Raw genomic sequence first — 23,325 nt, forward strand, 5'->3', positions numbered from 1 at the left:
CCGAATGAGCAAGGTAGTTACCTTCGTGCCAAAATTAATTATGGATAACTTTGCAATTGCTTAATCTGTCAAAAGCAACAAGAGGGGAAGAAAATCTATTTTCAGTGCTGAAGGGCTGGGTTAGTATGGAACAGACAGGTTTTGGGGTCCCATCATGTGTTGACTTTCTGAATTTCCACTGAAGTTAGTGTGATTCCTGCTTTCGTCAGAAGTGCTTGGCTTCATCTGGAATTGGCAGGACCTCCCTAGCAGGCAGGTGGAGGGTTGCACTGTTGTTCCTCTTCCTACGGTAAATGCCTTCGCAACGTACGCGCTGCCCGCAACAGCGCTGCCCTCCTCGGCTGCCTTCCCCGCGCTGCTTCCTGAAGGAAACTTCACTACTGCTAATGCTGTTTACAAGAGTCGATCTTGTATCAGTTAAGTGTCTACTTATAATCTAAAGAATGTAGCTGAGTAACTACATAACTTCTTATTATATTCCCAACACAGTGTCAAACGAACGATTTCATTTCTCTCAAAACAATTTCCATACGTCTTTTTTGCCGGTAACAGTTTGCGAGAGATGGCTCGCTGTTTGACTGCGTTGCCTGCCGAACGCTTCCTTCGGTTTGGTGCAGCCAGTGACTTTAAACTCTATTTCTGTGCTCGGAACGAGCTGAAATCCCTTTGTGGGAGCGTGGTTTTCGTCGTCCGGGCCCCTGCGTGTGTCTCAAGGTGGGTACTCCACCTGGTGGCAGGATCACGAAGGAAAAAAAGTCATAGACTTCCAGGAACGAGTAAAAGCCTTTCTCTGGCTGTTGATTGAACAAGGTAATATCTGCGTAGTCAGAAATTAAATCGTTAGCCTCGGGTTTTTCTGGAATAGACTTTTTGTTGTTTAGAATAGTTTTCTTTATATTACAGCAAGCAAGTGGTGCTTAAACATAGCTGCTCGAGTCCTTTTCCCTCTCATCGGCGTAAATCAAAGTTGGTTTGCGGCTCCATGTTCTCGTTATTCCCGATCCCTTTGTTTTTCTCCATCACTTTACAGAAACACGGATCCTGTGACCTGGCATACAGTAGGTGTCCAGCTAGCGTGCGACGCAGGGTATTTCTATTTGATATACCGTGATATATTTGCTATGAAGTGATATATTCACTTTTATTTAGTTATTGCAACTCTGATGTCGTGCTCGGGCTTGGGCATGGAAAGCCTGGCAGCTGCTCTGGGCTGGGGGCTGCTGACGCCTCCCGGCTGCCCCGAAGAGGAGCGCGGCCGGGCGGCAGCAGATCGCCCTTGCCCTGAGCCCCCAAACCGGCCTTTGCTCGCCGCGCGGGATTGGGCGCGTCGCGCTGCCGCAGCTTGCCAAGCGTTAGCTCGGAGGCTTGCTCAGAGCCTGCAAGACCGCAGTCCCTCCGCGCTACTCTTTTCCTATCTTCAGGATTTTTGTTGTTTGTTTTGTATCGCATGGAATTGCCAACGCCACGTGGCGACGTGATTCGTCTCCCCCTTATCGCTTCTTGATTAAATGATAAAAGTAATTCTATTAAAATAGGAGTTCTTTTTTTAATTTGTCTTCTGGTTTCTGGAGGGCTCGCGGGTCGTTCTGGCACGGTCTCCTCTGTAATCCTAAAAGCTAAAAATTTTTTAATAAAAACGGAAAATCTGGCATCAGAACAGTATTCCAGGAGCTAAGGCTTAGAGATACATGTGGGATAGATCTGCACTGACAAAAACTTATTTGTTGCTCTAGGCGTTTCTATAGGAAATCAAGAATAAAGTTGGGGGCGGGGAAGCCGCTTTTGTGAGCCGTGCATGCCATTTGCTTGTCTTGGTAATAACAGTTTTAGTGTTAGACAGTATGGGCAGGATTTTTGCAGAATAACTCCTATTTTAAGCACATCAGTGAGACAGAAAGTGGTATCATGTCATCTTGTTATGTTTTTGTTTTCTTGCATGTCCACTCTAATTTGCGTTTATGAAATTGCTTTTAGCTGTGTTTTGTGTTTTTGGAGCACTGACTGAGTCTTTTTTTGTGATGTGCCTTAATATATTTTAGGGATTGTGAGTAATAGTAGCATGTCTGTTCAGTATGGTCAATAAGGGGCCCACATCCCTTCTAAATTTTTCAGTTATTGCTTCCTGCTTGAGTGTGTCTGTATTAGATTGAGAAAATAATACTGACATCAAAATTCATGTGTTGCACAGTCTGCCATTCTCAAAAATAACTGATGACATGTTGCCTCCTTATGATCACGTGAACTACGTCGTGTTCATTGTGCACTCATCAGCTGGTAGCTGCAGCCTTTAATTTTAATAGTGATTCTAATGCAGGATTCTTAGCAGGAATTATTTGATAATCTGAGCTCTAACAGATTGAGTTTTTAAATTTTCAACCCATTGGGAAATATGTGGGAAATCAGATTATAGTTCTTCAGTCTGTTACAGGTTGTGTGGATTTCTGTTGTTGCTGCTTTTTAAGATTTTTATGTAAGCATCTGCTAAGGTTTCAGATGTATCATTTCTGTTTTCAGTTACATAGGGAAGATGTATAAAAGCTTAAGTAAAAGTAGGGATGCTACTGTAAGAAAATATTTTGTTCATCATTGGTCACCTGTATTTGGAGGGTAGGGAAAATACTGATTTCAGTTGATTAAAATAATTTTGTTCAGTATGCTTCACAAATACATTTCCTGATAGAAAAAGGTCTCTGTTTTGGTCAAACTGTCTTGATTTGATCAATTCATAGGAGTAATGCAAGAGTGTATACTACAAACCAGTTGTTTTCAGGATTAAAAGACTTTTGACGTATGCTGCAAATAATTCTTTCTATAAGCCCTGACATTTGATAGGATTTTTATGACACAAATTCTTGTCACATTGTGATGATGACTGTTATGGAAAATTGTGAGGATGGCTATTGTATTTTAAAGATGTTCAGGAACAGGCATTTTTTTTTAATTAAGATAGTAGATATAAGGCTTTGATTAATTTAAACTTTACCCTTTGTGCAGTAGCATAACTTTCTGGGCTTTAATGCAAAGGCACAGCTTTGCTCTATAATTGACAGAGTTAGACAGTCAAAGTTCAGTATATGTGAGGTGATCCTGTAATTATTTTTTTAATATGAAGACCTTATGTCCAGTTTCTGACCTTGTTGGATAGTGGATTTTTAGTGGCTCTGAAAATGCTGCTGTAATTGTCTTATTTCCAAAAGATATTAAGGAGGCATGAACTTAAAATATCATCAGCAGGCTCAATAGGTTGTCCGTGTCTTGGAAAAAAACGCTCTTTGGTGCATTAAAATGCAAATGGTCAAGGAAAAATAGTCTTTGCAAGTGAGAAGAGCAGGCGCTGCATTTGTTTATTTAAACTTCTTAGCCTAACAGAAGGTTTCTTTTTCTCCCTTTCAATCTTCCCGTGTTTCTGGCAGCTGTGACCCTGCAGAGTTAAGGGGGCGTTTTACAAAGAAACCTGGAGAAGCAGGTGAATGTGTTTACCCAGTGGGACAGCCTAATCTGTGGTTTTTCCCCTCTTAAAACAGGGGCTAGCAGCATCAGAGGGCTGTTGTGGAGCTTTCTCCAAGCTTTGAGTGACGTTGAGTGCAGAAGGCCTCCCTGCTGCCGGAGCAGCCCGATGGCAGCCGGGTCTCCTGGGGCTCGTTCTTCATCTCGCAGGAGACCAGCTGAGCTCTAGCTAGACGTGTCCGAGGGCCGGGAAAGCAGGCTGTGTCCCAGGCATGCGGGTGGTTTGCTTGTCATCAGGAATCTCTCTGAGCTCTTGTGGGGTTTCGGCCATCAGCCTTCAACTTGAATATAGCAGATGCAGATGAAGCAGTTGTCCAGATTCCTCCATTTACAGCTTGTGCGGTGTGTACACACACAGGTGCACACGTGCACACACTCTTACATGTATATACATCTTACCATTTATACATACATATATATTTTTATATACTTTTATGTATATAATATGTATGTGACTTTTGAACAAAGAAAATGCCATTGTTAAAATTAGCTTTAAAACTGATTATTTTGCTATGGTTATGATCTATGATTATGATCTACGTTAGAGACATGCTCTTTTATAGGAATAAAAGCAGGTATTTTGTGCTTACAGTCACCTATTTTGGAGTTTAGCAGGTTGGAGCAGCACCTGGAGACCTGTGTATTAACAACCATTATTTCACATATCAGCGTTCTGGAAGTAGAACTGATAGAAACAATAGGCCTTTGAATTTCTTTAACTACATTTTCATTATTCATTCAATAATGCAAATGTATCTTTGTGTCTTACAAGCATAGGTAGGTTGTTGAAAGTAGCTTTAGTTGCAGGACATGATATATTTCATTAAGCAGAGACCGTTTGGGCTCATTTCATGTCATTTTCTGGCTACTTACTGAATTTTTAATGTGGTTGCTGGTGTCAGTGGGGTTTATTTCATCTTATTAATAGCACACCTTTAAAGAGGTAGGGCCCGTTCGGCTAGAAAATGTTGATATAGTGATTTCATTTCAGAAAACAGCAGCCTGCGCCTTCTGTGGGTGCTGGAGAAGCGCTGAGAGTTGTCTTAAATTTGGTGGTGGCTTGTCGAAAAGATTGTCATTAGTCTTAGAGGTCTTGCTACAGAAAAGTGTTTTGGTAGCTAGATGATGGGCCAGGTTAACAAAAACATAGTATTTAAAATGCGTAAACTGCGTTTGAGCCACGTTGGTTGTTCCACCAGCGGAGCTGAACAAACGGTAGTTTTCAGACGGAGGCCAAGGGGTGCGGGAGGGCTCGGGGCCATCGTCTCCTCGCCTGGAGCAGCCGGAGCCGGAGGGACGCAGGGGGAGTTCGGGGGGGAGTTGCCATCACTGAAAGGCAGCAGCACGTTTAAAGGCAGAGCGTTTGGTATGTCTTTGAGGCCTGGGTGGCTGGAAGAGAATAAACCGCTCGGGGACTTGCCGGTGAGGTGTTTCCTTGCCGGGAAGGCACGGCGACGCCGGCTGGGCAGCCTGCTGCTAGGAGGTTTCGTTAAGCGAGTCGGAAATAGGGTGCTGACACCAGCTACTTAACTCTTTTTATTAAAACTCCTACCTACGCGACCTGATTTTCAGTGCTCATCATTTTTTATTCCAGATGTCAATTTATATGTTTAAATATGCATCTGGGATTCTAATGTTATTAATCCATTAAAAAAACCCATAAAACTTGGCTGTGGTTAGATTAATTCAATTTTTCCGATTACTGATATGTATCATATATATACAACTAGAGAGGGTAATTTTGTTGATGATTTAAGAAATGCATCCTAGCAACGTAGTATACTAAGCTATACAGCTATTAATGTCTTTATACAAATGTGTCATAAACTGCATATCCGCATGTAGTGGCCAAAGCGAACAGAAGATAAGATAAGGCAGAGCAAGATTATTCTCATTCACCATTTCTCCAATCTGTAAATGTTCTCATCTGTCTCTGGATAACAGAGTTATATGAAATCTTCTCATAATGAAATAGAAAGAAACCCCTTAAATATAAGATGCTCTTTTGTTCCTCCAAAATAGAGGTGGCATATTAGTCATGAAGTATATGAGTAATATTTCTAATAAAATTTAGAAGCTAATTATCAGGGTAGCAGAAGGTTTCACCCATTTTATAAGAATTTGTGCCTTTTATTAGCCTAGGGAGCAAACTTTGTGTCCACTTGGACGCAAAATGCCAAATTATTATGAAGTAATTATCTCAGGTGACGTCTTTTTTTATCTAAAATTTTAAAACCGCAGGACAAGAAGACAAAAAACTTTCCAGCAGCTAATCTGTTCCTCTCCCCACTCACCACCTGGATGTTGTGAGTAAATTACAGTTTTCCGTGTGCTTTCTCCGGTGCCTTGCAGGATGCAGGCTGCTGGGGGACGCGCGTGGGCAGTTCCCCTATCGGGTTGGATTCTTTTTTTCCCCAGTCAAGATCTATTTATTCCACCAGCTGTCTCTTCAGTCCCAAGGCTCAAATACATATTTTATTGTTTGCTTCTTGATCCTTTCAGTATGTCAAGTAACATATTATGTTAAAATATTGGGCTGGAGTTGACAAGGGGCGTTTCAGGGGTGAAATGTGGGAAAGGTAAGGAGCAGAGGTGAAGCCACCAAAGATGACGAGGTTGCCAAAGCACAGTTTATGGTGGGAAGGGGAGGACAGTGAGGGGAGACTCTAGAAAAATTCGAGCACAGAACAGTAAAATAAGCTGTGTATATGAGCTGTGCTATGAGGTGTGCGTGGGGGGGGGAACAGCTTAAAGCCAACCCGAAACCAAAGCAAATCACAAAACCTTAGAAAGAAGAGGCGGTATATGGACTCTTTGACCATTTCAACAGTGTGAAATTGATTAAAAATAATAATGAAACAAAGAGTTTTCTCTTAATTTTATCTTAATTCACACTGGCAGATATTTGTGCGTCTGTAACCTTTTTGCTCTATCTATATGCATGCTAACACCCTACATTTATATATCATTGCTCCTTTTAGCTAAGGAAATTTGGTATTTGAAACACTATATAGAAAAGATACTACCAAGTGCAATTCAATGTGGAGGCATAGTCTTGTTGCACTCCTAAATCCTTTAGGTGCTTTGGAAAATATTGCTTGTGTGCATGCTGCCACTAACATTATATTTTGTTGACAAAACTATTAACTTCACTGCAAATGTGTAGCATCTTCCCTCATGTTCTGTGTTACAGCAATTTCAAGTAAAGTGAATTCTAAGCTTAACCACATGTGATACTTATTTTAAGTGGGGATCAGATTGAATAAAATTCACAGTTTTTTTCACTCAGTGTTGTATACATTTCCAGGTCATTATTTCCTTCAGCAGCCGCTCACAGTAATGTAGTTTGCCCAGTCCTTTTCGCCTTCTAACATGCCCTGAATTGCTCAGCTCTCATAATGATTTTTGCTTGTACTTACAATGAAGTTCACAAGTTTAAAAGTAACTTGATTAAACATCTAACCAAAACTCAGAAGTTAATAAACACTATCCTAATTCTCTTTGTCGTTGGCCTGTATGCAGGAAGAAATTGAAGCAGTTGCTTTAAATTTAGGCATATTTATTTTGGTTTAGAAGTAGCTTATTTGGATGTAGTTTTAACTGGGGGAGGGAAAGAAAGCTCACGGTTTGCTCTGGGGTGATGGGTTACCGCTTTGCACCGTTGTGGTTATTGAAACTATGTGGGCGCACTTTCAGCCAGCAGAAAATGCAAAGGAATAAAAGGCTCAAATACAATAACCACTTTAAAATAAGTGTCTACGTATGGGTTTGCACCCAAGTGATTTAAATCAGTTTATTAAAACAGATGTATGCGAAATCTGTAATGTGATATTACAGTACATTGCTCTCAGGAATAAATGCACATGAACTGTTGAGTCTTTCAATGTCTTTTTTTTTTTTAATCTCTTTGGCAGAATTCTATTTATAGTACAAATGTCAGCACTGTCAGCGAATTCATAGGAATATGGGCTATTAATTTGAACCGTTTGGAGGTGGGGAGGGGGAGGAAGGTGAGGAATGAGTGGAATACTCATTAGACTGTTTGCAGGGAGACTGTTATTGTATTCCCATATTCACTAAGGAAGATGTATTTGTTTTGTGAAGATTTCCAGTAAAATTCAATTCAACTTATTTTTACATCCTCCAAAACAAAAACTTTACAGATACCTATGTCTTAGTGGCTGTTGTTTCAGATACTATTAGGGCTAATTGTCATTTTTTTACTTTTTTGTCTGTTTATACGTTTTTGACTGTACCTACACTGGTAAAGCTGTTTTGGCGTCCCCCTCCATTAAAAAAAATAAAGCTGCTCTTCAGACTCCTTACTAGATTTTCCATTTTGATATTTGTCTTTTTTATGTGTCAGGGAATGTGTCATATGTGTTAGTGTCACAGATTTTTAAGACACTTGGGATGAAATGTTGTGGCTGTATAATCTGCTTACATAGTTTATTATTAAGAATACTAGTATTAAGAATAACATTACTAACATAGACCCTGGCTCCCAAAATTCCTCCACCTAGGGGGTAGCTTAGTAGATGACTTTCCTGTTTCAGCGCAGAGGCAAGGAGCCACTTTGGGTGGCTGTGCCAATGTTGTCCATCTTCTGCGGTGTAGGTGCACGACCGCGTGCTGAACTGGTGTTACCTGGTGAAAACAGGTACCGCTGCCAAATTTCTGAATGCTGTTTTGTGTCTTTGCATGTATGTAGCTTATTTAATACCACATTAGGAGCAAGCTGAGACTTGGAATCATCATATCTGTGTAGGGAGAACGATGAGAAAATACACTGAAACTTGCTCTTGATATGTAATGCTTCTGCTTTTCTTTTTCCAAAGATTTAATTGATGGTGGAGCTTCGAAGTGGAGCACTTTCCTCTTTACTGCCTAGCAACAGCCACCCCCCTCTGGCCTTCAGGTTTAAGCATTCCCGTGCTGCAATAGCCCGTTTGTACTTCCAGCAAGCAATTCAGGTGATTGCACATTAACGGCTGTTGAATACTAGGGGGCGTTTTTCAGCCTTGATTCTAATTTCTGAACATCTGCGTTTTGCTGTTGTTTTTGTCTTTTATTTGTGTTTTATTCAATCAAAAGTGGCGTGGTAATTTGGTCGTAAGAGATGCCGAAAATGCATTAGACCATTTAAGTATTACTCCATGAAAACGCCGCCTACTGTTGATGAGACATTGCTCTTTTTTTAATTTTGTTCTCAGATAAAGGTGGGCCAGAATCCTGAGAGAGACCCAGAACAGGCAAGAAAATATTTGGGAGCAGGTTGCTTTGGGGAGCAAGTTATGTTTTTGGGGTTGCAAGTGGAAAGAAGGAATATCGTGTAACAATGTAAAAGGAGAAGATCGGGGCAGGGGATAAGGTTCCCTTCCTGTGAGTTGTTTCAGAGGACTGCGCGCTGTTGTACCTCCAACCTATGTTTTGCCATACGCAGCAAAGCGTTGTGATGCTCCCTTTGGGGATGCGGTTTACTGGAGGTGTCTGGACCTTTATAGAGCAACCAGTTTGGAGGCTGTGGTATAGAGGGAGCTTGCAGGACTTGCGGAGAAGAGTGAAGTGAGCAGATAGACCTTAGAAGTGGTAGAAAGTAGGACTTCAGTGAGGGACCTTAAGTGAAATGCGCAGATTTACTGCAACACCAAGAGTGACTGCAGATTTGCTCGATGAAGAGCAAACCTGCCGGACTCTCTTTGCAAATAGAGTGAGTTTGGAAGCCAAATATGAACCTCAAAGCAGGCCTAAACTTAAGACTAGTAGATGCTTAGGAGTTGGCAAGAAAATACTGAGTTTTGCCTGCTTTTTAAGGTCGATTATTGGAAGCCCATCTGATGTTTTGGAGGGGACTCGCTTCAAGGAGAATAAGCAGGCATCTACCTCAAAGCTCTGGCCAGCTTGCTGTCTGTGCGCACTGATGTACAGTAAAGACATTACCATGAGTTAGACTTTGTAAGAGCTCTGCTTTTTAGGTCTTGCACTTATGTATAATTATATGGGAGGTATTTCTGAAAAAACGTCTAGTCCCAGCAAGCCTTCCTTGAACTGTATGATCCTCCTGTGGTCTCTTCCAAGCCTCTCCTCCTAAGATGTTTTGCTTGCTCCTTTGGAAAGAGCTTTTGTATCCACACGCAGTTAGATTTGCTGTATAGCATAAATAACTTCAGGGCACCGTTTTGGTTATCAATGTTGATTTTATCAGTTGTGTGTCAGAACTGAAGGGTCAATTCAAAGATATCAGTATTTTAAGTTAAAATAAATTCAGTTGAAATGCAGTTCACCTGGTGAGATGGAGATTATCTGAAATAAGCCATGTGGTATGACATTCAGGATAACGTTTCCCTTGCATAAATATGTAGAAATGGCCTTGGCTCCCTTTTTTTTATTTGCAGATTTCATTTTAACTAATACATCTGACTGATGTATTAGTTTAAAGTCTGTACATACATGTATTAGTTTGAATATTTTCATAAAACATCTAAGTTGACATTATATCAGTAGAAATCTCTCCAGTCCCAGTATAGTTGTGCTAGTAAGTCAACAGACACTGATAAGAAACATATGGCTGGTAAAGGAAGGGTGGTAGAAGCACAGGGCATCTTGCGGTTGACTGAGAGTTTCCTGTATATAGGGTTAAATTTTTGAGATTCATGATTCAAAATTAAGTTTTTACCTTATTTTTATTTTAAAAATTAAATATTTATTTGGGGATTTATCCAATTCCAAATCAATCTAGATCTTCAAATAATAGGTAGCTTTTCTAAGCATTGCTAAATTTTTTGAGGATTTGACTTAGTATGCCTTCCTAACTCCTCGGTGTCCTTCAGGATCTGGGATCTTATTCAAAAGTTAAATCATACAGTTCAAAGAAATATGACCAGTGCTGTCAGAATAACACCTTGCGTTCAATCTAATTGCTCTTCAAGTCACAGAGTAACCTAATGATTGGGAATGGGAAGGACTAAAGTACTGCCAGTTCGGCTAAGGTTTTGAGAACTTTTGAGCAGCAGAATTGCTATATGAAAAGCAAAGTTTCAAGATTTTTTGATCAGTAGGTTTTCTGTATAAAAAGCATTAGTAAAACATCCATTGCTGTTCACGTACATCCTGAATTTGTCTCTTGCTCTAAGTTAATAGAATTGTCTTAGACAGTAAAAGATACCACTTGGACTTGATCATGTAGCTGCTCACGTTTTATTGAGACACTGACATACTCCCTGCGGTTTATGAAGAAAAGAAAATTATATCGTTGCAAAGTCTGAATGGGGCAGTGCTTTTCCTGTTAAAACAGGGTTATATGCAGACACTTTTAACATGGGAGATTTCTTTTTGTTGTCCTCCTTTAGCTGTTGTATCTGTTGTCCTTGGTGTTTTAACCTGTGGAGCCTGCAGAGCTCTGTTCTTTGAAACTTAGGGCCTGATCCTTCTCTTGCATTAGGAGAAAATAGGAATCGGCTCCTTTGTAAACAAGAGATAATGAGACCCATAACCCCTAAGAAAGAATATATTCAGTTTGCTGTATTAAAGAGAGAGGCTTGGATATCTTTGTATGCCCCAAATAAAGGTTTAGGTTAAGTCATACTGAGTGGCATTATATCTTAGGACATCGGACAAGTTCATTTAAAATATTATAGCTGGAATTGGGCATAGACATAGACTGCAGTGTTACACACGCCTGTAATCCTGTATATGACGTAGGAATGGTTGTCCTTCGTTTCTGTGAAGTACAGAAACTATGGAAGTTGGTAGGAAAAAAAAAAGTGGTGGTGATCTTATTGTGAAAGAAAATGACATTATTTTGAGAGATCTTGAAAACGAGACATTGCTTAATGGAGAAAGAGGTTTCTCATCTACATTTCTCCATTCTCTGTCTACTTTTAAAGATCTTTTTATTTTTGTATTGTCAGTTCATCTGTTGAACACAGTTTATTTAAAAGAAGAAATGTCTGAAGGAGTATATCAGTCTTTGGTTTAGGTATTTGAAGACTTGAGAGCTCAGTAGTAGGAAGAGACAAGATGTGCTTGCTGTTCAAAAAGGAGCCTTTCACCTCAAGTCTTTTTTAAACAAGAGTGACGACGAGTCCTGACAATGACTTCTTTTGCCTTGAAGTATACGATTCAAAAAGTGTCTCATCTCTCGTCCTTTGCCATCTGGAGTTAAAGGCCTTTGGGATTTTGAAAAATACCCTGTTGAGGGGGGTCTCAAACTGTCATTTTCCATATTGAGATTCCGGTGGTTCATTAGCTATTCTGAAAATGGATAATGATCATCCTTTTTTTCAATAAGTATCTCTAGAAATATGGGGGAGAAAGGCTCAGTGACAGTCACTCTCATCTCGCTCTACACTGCATAATTAAGCAAGGCGTGTGTTGCTGAAAACTGAGCGCTTAAAGGAAACGATTAGGATTAAGGATGAAGTATGGTACCTTCAGTGGTACCTGAAGCCCCCAGGTCAGGCAGATCAGGCACCTGGGCTCCTACTCACAGCTCTGTTGCTTGCCTGCGGGTCGTTTGCTTATCTGAGACATTTTCAAAAGCTTGAAAATATGGTTTTGTGCTTTTCACTTCTTAGCTTAATATCCAAGTCCACTGGCCTTCAGATTTCGGATACATGATTGTAAGTGAACAAAAAGTAGTGATTTTAACAAGTTCTGTGACGTTGCTCTGAGGCTAATATTAAAATCTGAGGTACCTCATTCAGTTAACCAGGCATGAAAGTGAAATTAAAAGCATGAAATCTCACTGTTCATTGGTGACAAGCGTGGCTGCTGCCAGGTCACTGTTTTCTTATGCTGGGCCAGATCTTTAGGTGTGATTAATTGGTGTAGTAGCATCATAGAAATGTTTAAAGAAAAGAAATTTAAATAGCTTGTCTTACCTACAACAGGCCCATCATTTGAACCTGAATCCCAGTTCCATGTGATTATTTTTTGAGCACTTTAAAGGCCTCTACCTTTGAATCAGTATTTGCTATTTGAATCGCATGTTCACACATTTGCACCCCTGAAAATGTATAGCTAGCGCAAATCAGACCCCTTAAACTCTTAGCTGCCTGGTTTTACAACTTCCATTTTCAATATTGTTACAAACTGCACATTTGCACATGCAGATACAAATTGTATTAAGTATGTCTTTATTTTTGAGAACCTGATGTATTCGGAACAGTTTATAGCAAATTAACTAGCCAGATTTCAAATCATTCTTACGTAATTGTCATAACGCATTTTGCATATGTTCAGCATCTTTTTGGCTGACTTGCAAAGGGTCCGATTCTTCTGTTCTTTGCCCAGCAATTTCTGGACTCAAATGCTCGTGCACATATGCAATGTTTTTTGAACCTTAGACGAGGGATTTGCATGACCAGGATTTGCAGATGCTACGGATTCATGACACACCAGGAATATTAACTGCATTGCTTCAAAAGACAGTCTGATACCGTATACAGAAGAATGTAACAAGAGTCTTCCTTGTGCCGGGAAGCAATTTATACCTAAAGTTCCTTCTGAAATTATGACTTATAGTATCAGGAATTGCTAAAAATAAGAATAAAAGGATTCAGAGAAGATATAAACTCACATAATTTCTGCAGGGTGAACATGTACTGCACTTCTTGTTAAAATGTATTTGCAGACAGGTTGCTTGTTGACAGGTATTTATTTTTCAAAACTTGCTAGGGATTAATTGAGATGGCTTCTGCAAATGTCAGTCAATGATTTGTTGATGGATATACTCCTTATATTGTAACAGAGTTAGACTTTCGCTCATCATCTGTCTTCCGTATCTGTCCTCTGAAAAATGCAAGAGCTAGATCTTCTGAAAAGCCGTATTTTCTGCAGGGTCTTGCTTGACAATGTAGGACTCATGATACGCTGTATCACTGTCTCAATTTTGTAGAAAACAATCTCTTTTTTGCTTTTTGGGTTTTTTTTACATCTTGTTGTTGATGTTAATGTGTATCTTCACAGTTGTCTTAAAATATGCATGGATGTTTTCATTTGTTAATTCTAATGGAATTAAACTTTCAAATTTAGAAACTGAAAATGTGAGCCCAAACTTAAATCTTGTAGAAATTAAATCATTTTCAACATATTAAAGTGTGCTTCTTGCCAAGTATGATATTTTCATGTAAACATCTGCTCATAAGACTGCTTCAGTTGCAACACTTACAGTTCAGTAAAGTTATTTTGAATAATTTTCTTTTTTTCACCGATAATAAGATGTAATCAGTAACTTATCTGTTGATGGCAAGCCTTTACAAACTAATACAAAAAAGAGGACAAAAGTAAAAACAATGTAAATTTGAAGAGTTGTCAAGCATGAATAATAGTGCTGTTGCTCCTGAAATAGTAATTTGTTGTTGATTAAGGTTGAGTATAAGTTATAGGTGAATTGCAAATAAAAATCACTATTTTTTTCCTTTAATAGACAATTGTAAGTAGAATGTGATGGACTCCTGAAGTTTTTGTGAATATGTTGAGCTGTTTAGTGCTATTACGCTAAAAATATTTTAAATACTGTTACATTGTTTCTGTGCCTAATCATAGTGAAATATTGGGATTTTACCATTGCTGTTTTTTTCCACAGTGAAAAACTGTAACTGAAAGTTGTTGTTTGATAACAAAATTAAACAGATCCAAAAGGAAACTTTTTCAGCTAGAGATGGCATGGTATCGTGGAAAAGTAAGGCAAATGGTCCCTAAGAAGTCACAAACATTCAGAGTTAGAGATTTTTCAGAATTCTAAGCTGAAAATAACCAGAGACTGGGAGAGTATTTGGGGGATTATTGTGTACGCTAGCGTGTTTTTTTTGCCTTTTTCTGAGCAATTGTTTGATGGACCCTTGTTTGAATCGAGTATGGCCGTTCTTAGGTTCTGACCCATTTGGGAGATTTGAGTGCTGGCTAGGTGTCAGCATAACTGGCATGCAAAGGCTTTGGAAAGCTCGCTTATGGCAAATTCCTCACTTAGCGGAGTTTAGTGTGCAGGAACAAGTAATTGCTTGCTTTTCAATAAACTTTAGGAACACAGAATGGAAACATCACAGTCATTTTTCAATGCCTTCCACCATCTGCCTTGACATGCAAGGTTGGCTGGCGTCCTGGTGTTGGCAAGGGAGACTTTGGACTATCCCATTAGTTGCCTTTAAATCATATAAAAGGGATTTGACTGCCTAATGCAGTGGGCAGTAACAAAATTCTTAAGTCCTGTAATGAGAAAAAAACTGTATAAAATAGCCCAGTTCAGAACAGCAGAGATCAAGATCTGAGTGTGTTCTTCAATCCCTTGATAAAGAACTTCTCGGAAAAATAGTGCATGCGCTTTCACCATGGTAGGGCAGGGTGCTTAGGGTCACTTACCACTGCAGCAGTCTAATGTGGCGGGTGGATCTAAACATGGTACAAACATGTTATGAAGTTGTGTTTCGAAGTGGTTTTTGCCTGCACACTCTATCATTTTCTGTATAGAAGACTTGAGTCACTTGCATTTATTTCAGAAATACCCAAAAGCACGCAATGTGTTAAAATAAATGAAAAGCATTTTTCTGTTAAAGGACGGCACGACTGAATCTAGGGTCGTTGTTCTGTTGTCTGATGTTAGGTATTTTTTTGTAGTCCTGTAAAATATATTTATTCTGTATCTGTGGAAGATTAAAAAAAAAAAACAAAACCTCTCATAAATCATACTTTCTTATATAAAATAGCATGATATCTGTATTGTAGGCACTGTGTAGCATTCAGAGACATACAGATGCATACCTGTAAATGTCGTCTTTGCTAGAAAAGGCTATATATTGTTACCCAAGAATGAGCGTAGGTTTAGATTTCCCTTCATTAGGATAGACTGTGCAGGCATCACTCTATTCTGGTGAGCTACAGGTAAATTTTTCTGTCAACCAGAACAAAACAGGGCTGGAAGAAAGGCCCACCTCCTAGGAGATGCCCCAAAGGAAAGCGGTACCATTAGCTTTGATTTCCTGTGATCCATGACCACAAAATTAATATTCTTATCAGTGCTAAAAATAGCGCTGTTTTGGATGCCCAGAGTATTCAGAACGTATATGCAGTGATGGGGGCCTGTGGGAGAGCTGCTTTCTGGAGCAGTTGCTGGAGGTCTTGTGATGTAGCCCAAAGAGCCTGAAGTGGTTTTAGGTAGCTTTAGGCAATTGCATCCTATCCTGCATGTAAACTGTATGTAGTCAACCATTTGCACCATGAGAACGTTTCTTTAAGGGCATGTTAAATATTTTAACCCTCTGATAAATACTGATCCTCTCCTGGACTTGGCTTTTTGCTTTGGAAACAGCAAATTGTTGGCCCTCAGTCCAGACCACAGGAAACCTGACTGGTGAGGTTGGAGACCACCCAGTAGAGCAGCCTAATTAGCAGGAACATGGAATTGAAATGCAAGCAGATGTGGCTAGGGCAGGTCATGTTTCATGGAAACATTCAGTTAACTGCGTGTACCCGCTATACGCGATGGATCTGAATCGTTGGTTTGTGCAAGCGCTATGGGCAGGTTGAGCTCTTCCTCAGCTGCAGCGTCTCAGCTCTTAATGGACTGATATGGGTTCTGAAATCCTCAACGTATGTAAACGTTTTTCAAATTCTACCTGGATAAAGTTTGTGAGTAGGAAAAAAAAAAAAAAAAAAAAAAAGGCATATTCATGGAAACCTAAAAATACGATAACTGTGCATGGCGTATTTCTTGCACTCTTTGAGCATCTGCCACCAGACACTATTGGAATTGGCATGTTAGGCAAGGTAACTCTTTGATCTGAAACAGCAGCTTCATGCAGAAGATTGTCTGGTGAATTTGTTGTGACCCACAAAGTTTGAAAACAGCTTCCCAGCTGCAAAATTGGCAAATCAAAATTCCCAAATTGTATTTGTTCTTAGTTCTTATTTAAAATTCCAATAGTTGCTTTATCAACAATTTCAGTGAACTGGAAGGAAAAGAAGTAAAACCTAATGGTCAAAAATTGGGAAAATGAAAATTAGATTTACTTCTAACTCTGTAAAACTGAAATCTGTGGGTTTTTTTAATAAGCAAGTATGTATAGGGCATTTCCCACTCTTGTTGAGATATAGGCATTTAATCTTTAAAATAATAAATAAAATCTTCTCTCAAAGTTCTTCATATCTGAGGAAAAATTTTCTTCCTATAGATCTGTAAGAGCAATTCTATAGAATTCTACTACGGTTTTAGATTTGCTTCTAGGTGTTTTTTTTTCTGGGGGGGGGGTTGTATCAGTTTAATAGGATTGTCTGATGAAGAACTGTCATACAGTTAAATTTTTCTGTCTTTTGCCTGGTGGACTGACCTACTGTAAGTTTTCAGTATCCTTTGAATGGTATTTCGTAGTGTTCTGGTGTAGCACTGGCGATGAAGAGCTGGTTTATTTGGAATACCTTTCTCCTCTCTTCAGGAAGCTGTGTTGAAATAAGTGCTGTTATAGCAAATGTCTTTCCATTAAGCTGCTTCAGCTCCATGTTCCCCATGGTTACCAATTTTAAAATGAAATTCCTGTATTTTGTGTGTTCATTTATCCTTTATAATCATCTGTTATATATTTGTCTTTTGAAGCTGCAGAGACTGCAAAAAGCCTGGCTTTATTACAGGTGTATTTTCAACTTATTTCAACTTATTTTCTTAGCTTTAGGACTTTGAACCTTCAACAGGACTGGTCGGCTTGTCTTAACTTGCCAGGACATTTGGCAGGTCAGACAGTAAAATAATCTTGTTTGCTCAGGAAGCATAAGCATGGGTCTTCATAAAAATTTTCTTAATGTTTTCATGATATCGAAGTGGGAAAACTCTACCTTATCTAAATGAGAAAGTGTCTGCTTTCTAAGTTTTAAGCGCAATTTAGTCCTTTTTTCAGCCTAGGAACCTAGCATATTTGAGGTGGAGCAGAATATATATCAAAACAAGCTTATGGCCTGTTTTATCTACCTATGTTAGAAGGTAATGGAAAGAGCAATGGAAAGCTCTTTGAGATCATCAGCTAAAGACACAATATTATTCTGATTGTTACTGTTACATTTTTTAATGTTGATTCTAACTTGAGACCAAATCTTAAGTCCTTGGTGACTCCACTTCAATAAATCATGCAGATTTACAGTAACAGACCTGACCATTAACTTTGTCGATATTCCCATTGATTGAAGCCGAACAAGTAGCTGAATAAAGTATCATTTTAATGTAAGGGAATAAAAAATTTGGCTGACGTTATTAAAAGCAGTACTGGAAATGGAAATTGGCAATCACATTGCTATCGATTCCTACTAAGTATGCAACAGCTTGCAAAAGTGAGAAACATAATCATCCTGAGGGCCTGTTTCTTTCAGCTGCTTAGATCTTAATACCATGAATCTTAATGCCCTGGCAGTTTTAAGAAGTAAATTAACTGACATTGGTAACGGTGTAGAGAATGACTATGAAGTGCATGTGAAGTGCTGGGTTTTCTCTTTAACAGCCAGGAAAGGCTGTCAAACATTACAGTGTTGTGAATTTGGTCTGTTTTAGGAAATACTGTTTTTACATATTATACTTCTTATCCAAGTAGTATGTAATAAAAATAGAGACAAATCGATCTCTGGTTATAGGTCCGTGCAATCAGGAGACTTGTATCAAAGATGATAAGTAGCTCAGTCATTGTAAGACATTGTGAAAAAAATCTTGGTGTTATGTTGTTCATAAAACTCATCAAAGAAGTCTAGCTGCTGAGTTATTTTAATAAAATGTGTGTCATAATTTGCAATTTGATTTTAACATCCTGTAAAGAAATTATGGAGTAAACAGTGAGTATTTTCATTTCTTTGACTTAATCAGATATGCTGTCACACAGGTTTCAAAGGCATGCTTATTTGATTATGGAGTGGAAAGCAACTTATTGAGGGAGCAATTTGATTATTGTATCTTCTCCTTTTATTAGTTCCTTTTATTGAGACTGAACGCTTGTTGAAATGTGCCACAATATTATTGGTATGGGGTACGTTTCTTGTGATTATTTATTAATGTTTCTGTCGCCTGTGGGAAATGTGGATATTCTACTAAGGACTGTGTTAATCAAACAACTTTCTATATTTCTGTATTGCCCAAGTTTGTCATTACAGTAGTGGGCACAGGAGATGAAATTGGAGACTTGCAATATGCTATGGATTGGGTTAACTTGTCCATTTTGTGCAGGCTGCTTGAAGACTTATTTTAGATAACTTAAAAAGATTAAATCTGAAGAATGACCTTTGACAATTATTCCTCCTTACAGAATCTCTGAAATCTTTAACCTAAGTTCATTGTTCTTGTAAAGATTTTGAACTTCGTACACCAGTAATCCTGCTATTGTAATGAAGACTACGATACAATACATCTCTTTAGAGCATTTTTTAAAACCCATTGGATGCTAGAATATTTATTTCATCCCTATAATGTGACGGGCATTAGACATTTGAATGCAATATACCTTATTTGACCTTTTTCCAGGCTATAGTAGAAAATGTTACAGCTGGCACATTGTTTAGGTAGTAAATGTTCTTTTTTTTAATGGTCTGTTAAACTATACGCTAATTTGGTTGGGAATGGGGGAAGTCTATGTGCTTTTTCTGCCCTCAATTTACCTTTGTGGTGTTCCCTTTGGGGTTAGTGCGGACCTCTCTGGAAGCAGGATCAGTACGTTCAGTTTGGTGTAACTTGCCTGTGCCTCTTGCAGCTGAATTCTTAAAAGCACTGAGGTGCCCGTAAAGGCAGCTGTGCACGTGGTGGGATTCTCAAATACCTATCCGTTGCAATAATGGTTTTTAAAAGCCTGGACATTATTCAGCGGTTGCTTTTGATGCGTGCGAGATGGCCAAGGTATTTTTCAAAGTTCCATTAGAGACCGTAAGGCACCTAAGCATCTTTTGAAAATTGGTCTTTTTGTGAAGGGAAGTTTGTGAACGAGATTTCAGCAAGTGTCTGTGTTGTGGGTGCCCTGGTGATGAAGGATGCAGAGAAGGCAGAGTTACTGAACGCCTTCTTTGCTTCAGTCTTTACTGCTGAGGCCAGCCCTCAGGAATTCCAGACCCTGGAGACAAGAGAGAAAGTCTGGAGAAAGGAAGACTTTCCCTTGGTCAAGAAGGATTGGTTTAGAGATCATTTAGGCAAACTTGATACGCACAAATCCATGGGCCCTGATGGGATGCACCCACGAGTGCTGAGGGAGCTGGCGGATGTCATTGCTAAGCCACTCTCCATCATCTTTGAAAGGTCATGGAGAACAGGAGAGGTGACTAAGGGCTGGAAGAAAGCCAATGTCACCCCGGTCTTCAAAAAGGGCAAGAAGGAGGACCCAGGGAACTACAGGCCAGTCAGCCTCAGCTGCATCCCTGGAAAGGTGATGGAGCAGCTCATCCTGGATGTCATCTCTAAGCATGTGGAGGAGAAGATGTGAGCAGGAGTAGTCAGCATGGCTTCACCAAGGGGAAATCATGCTTGACCAAACTGATGGCCTTCTATGATGGAATGACTGGTTGAGTAGATGAGGGGAGAGCAGTGGATGTTGTCTACCTTGACTTCAGCAAGGCTTTCGACACTGTCTCCCATAACATCCTCATAGGTAAGCTCAGGAAGTGTGGACGGTGAGGTGGATTGAGAACTGGCTGAATGGCGGAGCTCAGAGGGTTGTGATCAGTGGCACGGAGTTTAGTTGGAGGCCTGTAGCTAGCAGTGTCCCCCAGGGGGGTCAGTCCTGGGTCCAGTCTTGTTCAACTTCATCACTGACCTGGATGAAGTTTGCTGACGATACCAAACTGGGAGGAGTGGCTGATACACCAGAGGGCTGTGCTGCCATTCAGAGAGACCTGGACAGGCTGGAGAGGTGGGCAGAGAGGAACCTCATGAAGTTCAACAAAGGGAAGTGCAGGGTCCTGCACCTGGGGAGGGAGGAATAACCCCATGCACCAGTACAGGTTGGGGGTTGACCTGCTGGCAAGCAGCTCTGCTGAGAAGGACCTGGGAGTGCTGGTGGACATCAAGTTAAGCATGAGGCAGCAATGTGCCCTTGTGGCCAAGAAGGCCAACGGTGTCCTGGGGTGCATCAGGAAGAGTGTTGCCAGCAGGTGGAGGGAGGTGATTCTCCCCCTCTCCTCAGCCCTGGTGAGGCCACACCTGGAGTACTGTGTCCAGTTCTGGGCTCCCCAGTACAAGAGGGATGTGGCACTACTGGAGCAAGTCCAGCGAAGGGCCACAAAGATGATTAGGGGACTGGAGCATCTCTCTTATGAGGAAAGGCTGAGAGAGCTGTGCCTGTTTAGCCTGGAGAAGAGAAGGCTGAGAGGAGATCTTATCAATGTGTACAAGTATCTGAAGGGAGGGTGTCGAGAGGATGGGGCCAGACTCTTTTCAGTGGTGCCGAGCAACAGGACGCGAGGCAACGGGCACCAGCTGAAACACAGACACTTCCATCTGAACATGAGGAAAAACTTCTTCACTGTGAGGGTGACAGAGCACTGGACCAGGTTGCCCAGAGAGGTTGTGGAGTCTCCTCCTCTGGAGATTTTCAACCCCCTCCCGGACATGATCCTGTGCAACATGCTATGGGTGACCCTGCTTGAGCAGGGGGCTTGGATTTGGACGATCTCCAGAGGTCCCTTCCAACCTCAACCATTCTGTGATCTCTGTTCTTGGAAATTAATGCCTGTGTGATCCTTCCTCTTACTTCTCAGTCCTGCGAGGTTTGCAGACCTAACTCGATTGAAAATCCTCATGCAATTCAGCATATGGCTCTTTAAGCTTTTTGCTCTGCTTTTGATTAGTGCTTTTGATCTGAACATTTGAATAATACTGTTTTTCACTCGTGCTGCACAGGCACTTTACATAAGTAAGCGGAGACCTTTCAGGTGTCCCTGCAGTGTCTCTTTGCTATAAAGTTATCCTTAATACACTCTCTACACTCGGGCTCTTTTGGCATTTGCTGGTGGGAGAGGGAAAGGTGGTTTTTCAGTGCTGTCCTCATGTTCATCCCGGGGTCTGTCTGGTCACAGGTGTCGAACAGTGATACAGACCCAGTGATATAAGCCCAAACTAACCCTTCTGAAGTCTCTGCTGGCCCGGGGGGGCAGATAGTGCCAAAATAATATCCAGGCACCTGTTCTGTGCTGCTTGCCAAGCTGTTGGCTCAGGTAATCCTTTATAGGTGTGAAGTCTAAGGGAAACTTTCTGACAAAAAAGATAATATTTGGGGAGACAGTTCCATTCTGCTCAGCAAATTTTTGCTTTACTTGATGAATTTAAGCCAAACATAATTATAACTAATTTTCAGCATGACTCCCTCCCTGAAGTCCCCGAAATATTACTTCAGATTACATTCTTTTACATTAAATGGTTGGTTAAATTGATGCAATATCAGAAACTTGATCAGCATCACAGAGATTAATTTTGAAGCAATTACTGTGATAATTTCTTTGGGATTCTCTACATTTTAGTTGGATGCTTTTCCTATAAACATTTATTCCCTTTTTTATTTCCAAAAGAGAGGGTTTGACTTTGTTTGTTTTGTCTCATAACTGGTAAGGAATTATTTGCGAAGAATATGAAGGGCAATTTTTTGCATGTTTGATCCATTATGGATCCCATACTTCACATAAATAAAATTATGGACGGCTGCATGTTGACAAGGTACAAGTGTATTGGGGGGAGAATAAACAGAAACTTGTGTTTTCTTTTTTTTTCCCAGAGATTTGTTACAGTTCCCTAGAGAAGAAGATACAGATGTTGCAATGAAAATTCTGGCTCGGTGGACTTCTCTTGGCCTTGAAGATGTTCAGCTAGCAAATTACTCTGTTTTGCTTGACCTGCCGGGCTTTTCTTCAAATACAATAACTCTGAAAAACAGCGGTGAATGCTTTTATCCTAGTGGACAACAGTGCAACAGAGAAACCAAAAAGCTTCATAGCCAAGACCTCCTGTACTCGTATGCAGCGTACTCTGCCAAAGGGACTCTTGAGGTAACGTGACCATTTGTCTCTGTTGGTTTTGGTGAAATAGAAAACAACAGTGTTTGTTGAATTCGGCTGGCAAAGTACGTGTGGTCGAATGCCCAGCCTGAAGGTAACTAACATATTCAGGTAAAATAAAATTGGCCCAAATCTCAATTCAAAATTAAAAATTAGTCAGGTCTGAAGGCCTTATAGGATATTAAAAAAAAAAAAAAAAAACAACACATCATCTGAGTTGATGAATTAGCATCTATTGCTTGTCAACAAAAACATCTTGCATGTGTCTTCACTGGCTACCTTCCTGTATTTGCTGCCCAAATACATTGGGGGCATACAAAGGGGCAGTCATTTCCATTTACCTTTCTGAAATACTATAAATGTGAATAAACATTTCTGAAATATAAAAGCTGCAGTGTAAATTTCACTGTTAATTGCATTACTGTTTTCTTTCTCCTCTAGAAAATTATTGTGTGTTGCCCACAATGATGCAGGGCTTTTTTTTAGCCTTAGTTCATTTGACTATTGTTTAAAAGATAGATTTGTTTTCATGACTTAGATCATTAATAGACTAAATAGGAATAGACTGCAATGGTTTTTGAGTTTGGAGGATACCTCTTCCAGAATACCTTTATACTTTCTGAATATCTTAATAATATTTATAGCATATCAATTAATTTTTACCAGTAAAATGCAATAGTTGTGCATTTTTCTTTTGGAAGTGTTTGCCCATAATTCATAAAATGTTAGGCACTGTGCAGATCTTCTTGTGGTGGGTCAAAGTGGGGAAAGTTGCATGATGTTAACTATCCCATTTTATGAACTATTAAAATATTTTGAATT

The 23,325-nt window shown here is 39.9% G+C and overlaps 1 protein-coding gene across 1 annotated transcript in view; it reads left to right on the top strand.

The window, feature by feature from the left end:
* Positions 1-23,325, top strand: part of NAALADL2 (N-acetylated alpha-linked acidic dipeptidase like 2) — a 401,471-nt gene that overhangs the window by 126,310 nt on the left and 251,836 nt on the right. Inside the window, exon 3 of the mRNA XM_067301422.1 lies at positions 22,224-22,494. Coding sequence (XP_067157523.1) covers positions 22,224-22,494 — 271 coding nt within the window. The remainder of the gene's footprint in view (positions 1-22,223; positions 22,495-23,325) is intronic.

This window comes from Apteryx mantelli, chromosome 9, assembly GCF_036417845.1.
Source record: "Apteryx mantelli isolate bAptMan1 chromosome 9, bAptMan1.hap1, whole genome shotgun sequence".
Lineage (NCBI taxonomy): Eukaryota > Metazoa > Chordata > Aves > Apterygiformes > Apterygidae > Apteryx > Apteryx mantelli.